Here is a 9020-nt window from a genome sequence, read left to right as displayed (position 1 = left end):
GACCTGACAACGGCAGACAAGCACCCAAGCTAACTGGTTAAAGTTGGCTAGCTTGCAAGTTACTTCTAGACCCAAATGAGAGAACACCTCACTCTGATAATTTTACTCGACCTGGCAGAGCTGGTTAGGCTGTTTTCATGTTATCTAGAGCGTTAGTACTGTAACTGTGCTTCTGGCAACAATTTAATTAATAATAAAAAAGGAATAAAAGGCGTAATTAAATTGTTGCCAGCAGCAGTTAGTCACCAATGCTCTGGATAACATGAAAACAGCCTAACCAGCTCTGCTAGGTCGAGTAAAATGGTCAGAGTGGGGTGTTCTCTCATTGTATCTGGATGTAGCTAGCCAACGTTAGCCAGTTAGCTTGGGTGCTTGACTGACTTTGTGAAGTCACAACGCTCAGAATTTACGAACGCTTAGAGCGCACTCTTGCAGTCCAGAGTGAATTTACGATGGGCTTCTAAAGTATGTTTCGCGCCACGCCAATCACGTTCTACTAGAAGTAGCGTTTAACCAATCAGGGATGCAGTAGCTTTTTAAATGACAGGAAGTCCATGTCTTGTTATTCTGGCGTGGTGGCGGTGTTTCTATTCGGCTTCTAGCGATACAGTTGTTCGCTAGCACAATACAACGAAGCACATGAGAACATTGCAAAACTTTAAACACGAACTTGTGCACATACTGTCTAGTTGTGTGAGTGTTGACATGGCAAAAGGTAAGTAGGGAAACGTATGAGTAGTAAAGTCAGCTTGACAACGACGTTACTCCTTAGCAAGCTGCGTCCCTCATTTAACTATCAGCTAGCTAGTTATCGTAGACGTCGTTGGATATACTGTAGATATGGTAGGCTATTAAGCTAACCTCCTGACATGTTTGCCTTCAAGGGAAGAAAAAAGTGCTGACTACCAACAATAGACCCGAGGAAACCCTTCAGGTCAAAAATAAGACAGGAAAATAAACCAGAAATGAATGGGGTATCTTATTAAATGTGTTAGAAATTGGTTATCAATACTTTTCAGTTAGCTAACTTATACGAAACCACCACCAATAATGACAATTCAAATATGTTACTTGGACTACATGCTCTTTCATCATCATTCGATATTGGTCTGAATAAGACCATGGCGATGCTTGCACTCCATATTATTATATATATCTTTTTAACTTCTAATTCCTTTGAGTCAGATCGGCGTTAAGTGGCTCCCCCAGAATAATTTCCTGTGAATGGCAGTAATGTCCACTGACCAATGTCTTATGACACCACTAATTGTTTGTTTATTTAGGCATCCATAGCATTCCCCTCCTGAAGCTGTATGTTTTGCTTATACAACAAAGTCTGATGTACACTGTGCTTCTTTCCCCACTATTCTATTCAGGGAGACTGGTACCCAGAGAGACAACTACCCTGCATGTCCTGGAGGAGGATCTAAAATCCCACTCCAACCCAATGAAACCAGATGGCAATATCACCAAGCCCAAAACTGAGAAGGGGGCTAGTCAAAGTATAAAAGTAAGTAATGTTGACAAACATGTCAGTAAAATATTTGTTCAAATGAAGTACAGTATTTGATCAAGCCAGCACTTCAACACCAGATCATCTGACAATGGAATACTGTGTTCTCTTTTCATCCAGAGCAGAAAGCAATGCTGCCCAAAACAGGAAGGTCACAGATTATTATCCTATTAGACTGAGTTCCAGAAAAAGCAAAGCTGAATTGAAGGTCAGTTTATAATACCAGAGTGAGTTGTGCTTGAAGATCAACCGTGCCATGCAAGAACAAGTAAAAAAACATGTTCTTGCTCAGAATTTAATGTGTGGATGGTTTGGAATTTTAGCAATGTAGCCCTTTTATCCCTGAACTATCCCTTTAACCCAGTTTCCACTCTGGATTGCATTGGATTATGCCAACTTCGTCATCCTGGTTAGGATAATGTTTATTTACTCATTAAACACCACACTCTGCCAACAGAACGAAGAACACAGACACCTTGATTACCTGATAACAAAATGGAGTTGAAGGACTGCAGGTTAGTTTAGAAATTAAAGTAACATTGTACTGAAATGGATCATTTAACCTGGAATTTGATTTGACCTGTACTTGAACCCCAATAGCCCAAACATATAGAAGGGAAGAAGAGTATTTGCTGCTGTCAGACGTTTCAAGAAGGGGAAGTTTGTAATTGAGTATCATGGAGACTTGTTGTATCTGGCTGATGCCAAGGAGAGAGGCTCTGTATGCCCAAGACCCTGGGACTGGCTGCTACATGTACTATATCCAGTATCTCAGCAAAACATACTGGTAAGGTATCTACTCAAACTTAATTTAAAAGTTGTATTAACTATGACTTATGCATTGCCACAATGTTGATGTTATCAGCTTGCTCATGGATGTTTTCAAACCTTTAATTTCCTCTTTACAGTGCGGATGCTACAAAAGAATCAACTCGCCTGGGAAGCCTGCTAAACCACAGTAAAACTGGCAATTGCCAGAACAAATTACATGACATAGATGGAATACCTCATCTCATACTGGTGGCTTCCAGGGACATTGAGTCAGAGGAAGAGCTGCTTTATGACTATGGTGACCGCAGCAAGGAATCCATCTCGGCTCACCCTTGGCTCAAATACTGATGTGCTGTTTTTACACCACCAGAGAATTACTAGGTGCATTTTAAAGCTTTTTTTTTTTTTACCATTGCCTTGGCCCTAAACTGCAAACTTGGCATTCCAGGTGAGACAAATTAAGTGGGCGTTTTGTTTATTTTTAATCTGCCCTTTCAAGCAATGTATTTGGGAAAAACTGTGGCAGTATGAACAATATTGAAGACAACCTTCAAGATGACACATGGATCAATTTGTATCAATTTATTGCTGGATTTTGGGGTAGTTTTATACATATTTAGGCCTGCGCTTCCAAGAAGATATATTTCTAACATTAGCTATTTTTTTAACGGTGTTTTTATATTCGTTCTAATTTATAATGCTAGGTATGGTTCTAGTTGAAGCAACAATTTTCATATGATTGTCAATGCTCTCCAAGCTTCTGGGACACCAGCTTATACTTGATTTAAAATGTAGGTATTTTGCAATGGGTGAAATCCTAATACATTTTAAACAATTTACAAAGTAAGTTGCTCTTTGAGAGTAAATTTAAGTGTACATGGACAAATCTGTTCAGAAATCTGGCTAACATGGAAGCTCATTTTGCAATGAATAGAAAAGCTAGCTTGGCCTTTGTCAATGTACCAATTAATATTCACAGACGTAAGTCCAGCATCCTCCCGGTAGGTCAGTGTATTTCAAAATGTGCAACGAAGTGATTTGTAACTTTATAATTCTGAACTGCTTTCTTTACAGCTGCTCTATTATTTTTAAGGTAAAATGGACTTTAAAAGCCCTTGTGTGAACTAGCGTAAAATAGTTATGCTCAGCCACTCAGAGCCTAAAATGTAAATTTTTATGCAATTTCTGGACAAGGAACAATTTTGGTAACACTTTTATATTTGCTACAAGAGCCTATAGTTATCTAATCCACAAATAATTTTGGGAGGGATTCATTACCATGATCTGTGCTACTCAACCCCCAGGTAGAGGCAGATTATGCTGATGGGATTCAGGTGTATGAGTTAGGTATAGTGAATCTGGGGCAGTATAGTGGTCGTGGGGCTCGATTTCCATCAGTATCGCTGAAGTTCAGAATTAAAAAGCCATTTCATATTGAACTGACATGCAGCGTTTGCCTTAATGTTGATTGCATCTCTTTAGCACTGTGATAGAATCAAGCCCTTGGAGGTCCTCTCTTTGTCTCTACTAGGGCTACTGTTGCAACCAGTCTTGAATGTTGGTCTTTGAAGGGTTCCATCGTCACAATTTGGCACAACGTCCAACCACGTGTCCAAAGGAACTGTTACAGTTCCTTTGTTTGAGGACACAGTTGTGAGTCTGTACCAATGATGTGTATATTAACCCTGGATTGCTAATGCTATATTTTGAAGCCAACAGTATTTCAATTAAAATGTTAAAGAAAAAAAAATTGTGGGGACAGTAAGTCATCTCAATACTTTATTTTTGTTTAGCTCATAATTTAAAAGTATATATTGGTGTTTAATAGAATAAATGTGGCAAACTAACCTGGACAAATGCATTTCTAGAGTACCACAGTATGAGTCATAATACACATTAAGCCTAATGGTCAAACCAGGAAATGGTTCCAATTGATTTTCCACCATTCATTTTTCTCATGGGGGATTTTAGAAGAGCTGTGTGTCATGAAGGCTTACCCTGGTGTGACATTTTGATAACCATGTTTATCTCTCCTTAGACAAGGTGATACATCAAAATATTTGCCTGTATTTACCCCCAACAAATGAAACGCTAATTAAGAACTACAAATGCAATGATATGGATGAGACTGACGAATTATAGTAAAAATCTCTGGATTAACCGTTTGCTAAATAACCGTTTGCTAAAAAAGGTAATTCTGTGAATGGTCTGGAGTTAAATTTACACTACCTGTTAGCAAAGGCGTTGACGTGCAGGAGCTTTCAGGGATTTGTAGTCTTGCATGATGTCTACTTTGATGCTAATTAGCATTTGAGTCTGTAAATAGCACAAAATCTATTTGTCACCTTTCCTGAAAGCAATTTAGATGGTTAACAAAAAGTCACTCCAAATTATGCCTTCATGACACACCCCTTAACTGTTTCTAAAATCCCCTATGAGAAAAATGAATGGTGGAAAAACAATTGGAACCATTTCCCTGTTTGACCGCTAGACTTTATGGGTATTATGACACCGCTGTGGGGCAATTCATTTTTATTTATTTTTAACAATTGACAATATTTGGAATTGCACACACCTGTCTATATAAGGTCCCACAGTTGACCGTGCATATCAGAGCAAAAAGCAAGCCATGAGGTCGAAGGAATTGTCAGTAGAGCTCTGAGACAGGATTGTGTCCAGGGATAGAGCTGGGGAAGGGTACCAAAACATTTCTGCAGCATTGAAGAAACCCAAGAACACAGTGGCCGCCATTCTTAAATGGAAGAAGTTTGGAACCAAAGACTCTTCCTAAAGCTGGCCGCCCGGCCGAACTCCACAATCGGGGGAGAAGGGCCTTGGTCAGGGAGGTGACCAAGAACATGACAGTCCCTCTGTGGAGATGATTGTCCTTCTGGAAGGTTCTCCCATCTCTGCAGCACTCCACCAATCAGGACTTTATGGTAGAGCGCTCAGACAGAACCCACTCTTCAAGAAAAGGCACACAATGGCCCGCTTGGAGTTTGCCAAATGGTACCTTAAGATTCTCTGGTCTGATGAAACCAAGATTTAACTCTTTGGCCTGAATGCCAAGCGTCACGTCTGTAGATGTTTTTCAGCGGCAGGGACTGGGAGACTAGTCCGGATTGAGGGAAAGATGAATGGCGCAAAAGTACAGAGAGATCCTTGATGAAACCCTGCTCCAGAGCGCTCAGGGCCTCAGACTGGGGTGAAGGTTCACCTTCCAACAGGACAATGACCCTAAGCACAAAGCCAATACAACACAGGAGTGGCTTAGGGACAAGTCTCTGAATACCCTTGAGTGGCCCAGCCAGAGCCCAGACTTGAACATCTCTGGAGAGACCTTAAAATAGCTGTGCAGCAACACTCCCCATCCAACCTAACAGCTTGAGAGGATTTGGGAGAAACTCCCCAAATACAGGTGTGCCAAGCTTGTAGCATCATACCCAGGGAGACTCGAGGCTGTAATCCCTGCCAAAGGTGCTTCAACAAAGTACTGAGTAACGGGTCTCTGAATACTTATTTTAATACATTGGCAAACATTTCTTAAAACCCACTTTGTCATTATGGGGTATTGTGTGTAGATTGGGGGGGGACAATTTAATCAATTTTAGAATAAGGCTGTAAGGGGTCCAAATACTTTCTGAATGCACTGGAGAAATCATTGGTCTGTACCATGTTATTTGACCTTAATGAGCATCAAGTTATTTTCCCATACCTGTATTAATGACAACAGTTAAATCTATAAAAAGACAACACTGAGTTATTGTTTCAAAAGCCAAAATTATTCCAGTTAAAAACATTTTCATTCATTACTGAAAACAACTGATCTAATACAAAGCATTGATAGAAAGCATGTGCATAAAAATGTTTGGTTTATCGTTAGTAATGCCTTAGGTCCTTGTTCTCATAGGTTGTCCTTATTTCCGTCTGAATGAAAACCTACAAAAAGAAATAAGAATTAGTTTATTTTAGAGAACTTGCTCTGCAAATAGTTTGACAACACAATGTACATCCCTAGTCTTAGAGGAGGCGACGGGGGATTGAGTGAATTTGCAGTGTCAGCCGAGGCTTGACTGAGTCACGTAAGTCCGACAATAACAATGCTGGCTTGGTGAAGTGGTATCAGCTCTCGCTTTCCCCCTCTTCAGTCAGATTCTCCCAATCACACAGCATCAGCACAAACACACACAGCCAGCCGGTCACAAGCAGGTCATTACGAGGGCAGAGACAGACCGTGAGAACAAACCACCTGGTTGTCTCCTGTGTGATACTATGGTTGTCTCTGAAATACTTGTTTTCAGGGTGTAAACCATGTCATACTGCATGGTCGTCTTGCAATTCACTATGATTATGCAAAGTTGAGTAGTGAAAAAAGCTAACTGCTCACAGCTTTCTGATGGTGGTCATTCCTTCGTTAGGTACCTCTTCTTTAGTCTCATCTGTTGTGTCAGGGACAGGTTTCAAAGGGGATGGAGATACTAAGTCAACCTCTACCATGGCTTGTTCACCCTGTGGCAGCATCCCACTGCAAGTACAAAGCACTACATTACATTTTTGTGTGGGTTGGGGTGAGGTGGTGCGGGTTGCATGGGGACTGGTCAAGTCTGGTTGTGTATTCTACCTCTTGTAGAGTTGCAACTCTTCTTGCGCCACCAGTAGCTGGGCCTTGAGCTGGTTCCTCTCCTGAAGCACCTCCTTCAGCTCCTGCATTGTGAAGCGTGGTCTATTGGGATCTTTCAGGTCCACCACCAGTTTGTTTGGTCCTAGTGTTTGCTGAGAACATATTGATTAAAGGGCTAAACGTCGAACAAAAAGGGGTCCACAACTATGTTGCACAGTAGTGTATAGCAACCCAGTGAAACGTCACAACATGCTTGAACATACCCTAACAGACGTAGTCCAGTTAAAGACTTTATGGAACATTTAAAAGGTATCGATTTTGACCAGTTATTTTCCTGGTTTGAAAAGATCAAACTCACCGCTTCCTGCCCGGCAGAACTTTCTCTCACGATTCTATCCAGTTCACTCTTCAAGTTGTCTCGTTCCATTTTCAGCTCCTCCAATGACAGGTTATACTTATTCACTAACGTTTCAAACATCTCCAAAACCCGGACAATTTTGAATTGCAAATCGGAGACTTCCTCACCTGTAGTACTTATTTTCAGCAAATCTCTGCCAATCACGTATGAAATGTCATAAACATCTTCCACCGTCAGCTCAAATGCTTCCTTCTCGAACGCCAAAGCGGGTGAAGACTCGCTCAACTCTTCCATTGCTCGTACTCCAAAAACGCACTGAATTCAACAAAAGTTGTTTTCTCAAACGGTGGGACCGATTTCTCAACTCGAGCGTTGTGACATTTAACATACAAGATACTTATGAACTTTAAGTTTAGTTCCTTGCATGCTACAGTAGGCGCTTCAAGTTACCGGTAGTAGGCTAACTGAATAAACCCTCCTCTTTCTAAATTTGAATGGTTGACTTGCTGTATCCAGTGTATAAGTGACATACAAATAAGCCAATAGAAAATGGCCTGTTCCCCGCAGCTTGTAACAAGATGAAAGTTTCCCTGGCGACAGGTGAAACAGCGCATAATAATGCACATAATCCAGTAGGGACACACTAATCATGTGAAACAGCACGTGATATTTCCCCGGTATTTTCAACACTATACTTTGAATTTCGAAGTTTGATTGACATTCCGTCAACCTGGGGGGCCTTGGGGGTCTCAAAGTTTGCAGGGGCCCCTGGAAAATCAGGGATAAAACTATCAAATTGAACAAGGCCAAAATATCTCACATTTTAATGCAAGAACTGACAGGCATTAAAACATTGTGCCATTTCATATTTTTAGGTGTCTACAATTAATATTGAGCATACATTGAAAACTGGTTGAAAACCCCATATCTATAAGAAAAATGGCAGGTGAACATATTCACATCACAGATAGTCAACAATATGCCAGCTTTTTATTCAGACACTAGAAAACTCAAGTGCAGCAGTCAAAATAAAATCTTAACATAAATACAATTTAAATATGGCCGATAGTTATATCACATCAAACCATGTCAAAATGCCTTCAATATATTTTGTCTAACTTGGGGCCTCAGACTTGGTATAAGTTTCCTTTTATAGATAAAATAAACATGTGAGCGATCTCTGAAGTTACACTAATACTTATTGCTAGTATAAAGCACCATAGTCTGCGCAACTAAAAATGAATTCAAAAGGCACAGGATATCTCTCAGATTGCACGTTATTCTCTCCTGAATCCATCTCTCCATTGTCCCCACAAGACAACTTTGTCCTGACAATCCCTCTTGGCACGAAGCTCTTCATGTTTTTACTTGGAGACCACCAGCATGGGACATTATACACTCAGTGTACAAAACATTAGGAACACCTTCCTAATATTGAGTTGTACCCCCTTATTGCCCTCTGAACAGCTTCAATTCGTCAGGGCATGGACTACAGAGTGTCAAGCATTCACAGGTATCTGCCCATGTTGACTCCAATGCTTCCCACAGTTGTCAAGTTGGCTGGATGTTCTTTGGGGCGGTGGACCATTCTTGATACTCACAGGAAACTGTTGAGCATGGTATAACCCAGCAGCGTTGCAGTTCTTGACACACTCAAACCGATGCGCCTGACACCAACTACCATACCCCGTTCTAAAGGCACATAAATATTTTGTCTTGCCAATTCACCTTCTGAATGGCACACATACTCAATTGTC

At 40.8% G+C, this 9020-nt stretch overlaps 1 protein-coding gene and 1 long non-coding RNA gene across 3 annotated transcripts; one reads left to right on the top strand and one right to left on the bottom strand.

Annotated features, from left to right (window-relative positions):
* Positions 1-606: 606 nt before the first annotated feature.
* Positions 607-3995, top strand: LOC120062654. Its single transcript, XR_005478423.1, has 6 exons — positions 607-715; positions 1377-1510; positions 1634-1721; positions 1971-2028; positions 2114-2300; positions 2422-3995. It is a non-coding gene; the product is annotated as an uncharacterized LOC120062654 (long non-coding RNA).
* A 1860-nt stretch (positions 3996-5855) lies between these two features.
* Positions 5856-8121, bottom strand: rilpl2 (Rab interacting lysosomal protein-like 2). Of its 2 annotated transcripts, none has more exons than XM_039012693.1 (4): positions 7264-8121; positions 6906-7057; positions 6707-6809; positions 5856-6223 (listed from the first exon to the last, which is right to left on the bottom strand). In XM_039012693.1, the coding sequence occupies exons 1-4, from the start codon at positions 7555-7557 to the stop codon at positions 6164-6166; spliced, it is 609 nt and encodes a 202-aa protein (XP_038868621.1). In that variant the 5' UTR covers positions 7558-8121; the 3' UTR covers positions 5856-6163. The 2 variants fall into 2 exon arrangements, with proteins under 2 accessions (XP_038868621.1, XP_038868622.1); XM_039012694.1 differs by having other exon boundaries at positions 6672-6809; positions 7264-8115.
* Between the last annotated feature and the right edge of the window lie 899 nt (positions 8122-9020).

Source organism: Salvelinus namaycush, chromosome 18, assembly GCF_016432855.1.
Source record: "Salvelinus namaycush isolate Seneca chromosome 18, SaNama_1.0, whole genome shotgun sequence".
NCBI lineage: Eukaryota > Metazoa > Chordata > Actinopteri > Salmoniformes > Salmonidae > Salvelinus > Salvelinus namaycush.
Note: the sequence above shows the minus strand (reverse complement) of the source record. Positions and strands in the feature narration are given on the sequence as shown.

Excerpts from the sequence above, each read along its gene's own strand:
- rilpl2 (XM_039012693.1), bottom strand. The coding sequence starts at position 7,557 with ATGGAAGAGTTGAGCGAGTCTTCACCCGCTTTGGCGTTCGAGAAGGAA. Across the intron at positions 7,058-7,263 it reads GTTCTGCCGGGCAGGAAGCG|CAAACACTAGGACCAAACAA; the intron begins GTGAGTTTGATC and ends ATATGTTCTCAG. Across the intron at positions 6,810-6,905 it reads GAGTTGCAACTCTACAAGAG|TGGGATGCTGCCACAGGGTG; the intron begins GTAGAATACACA and ends TTGTACTTGCAG.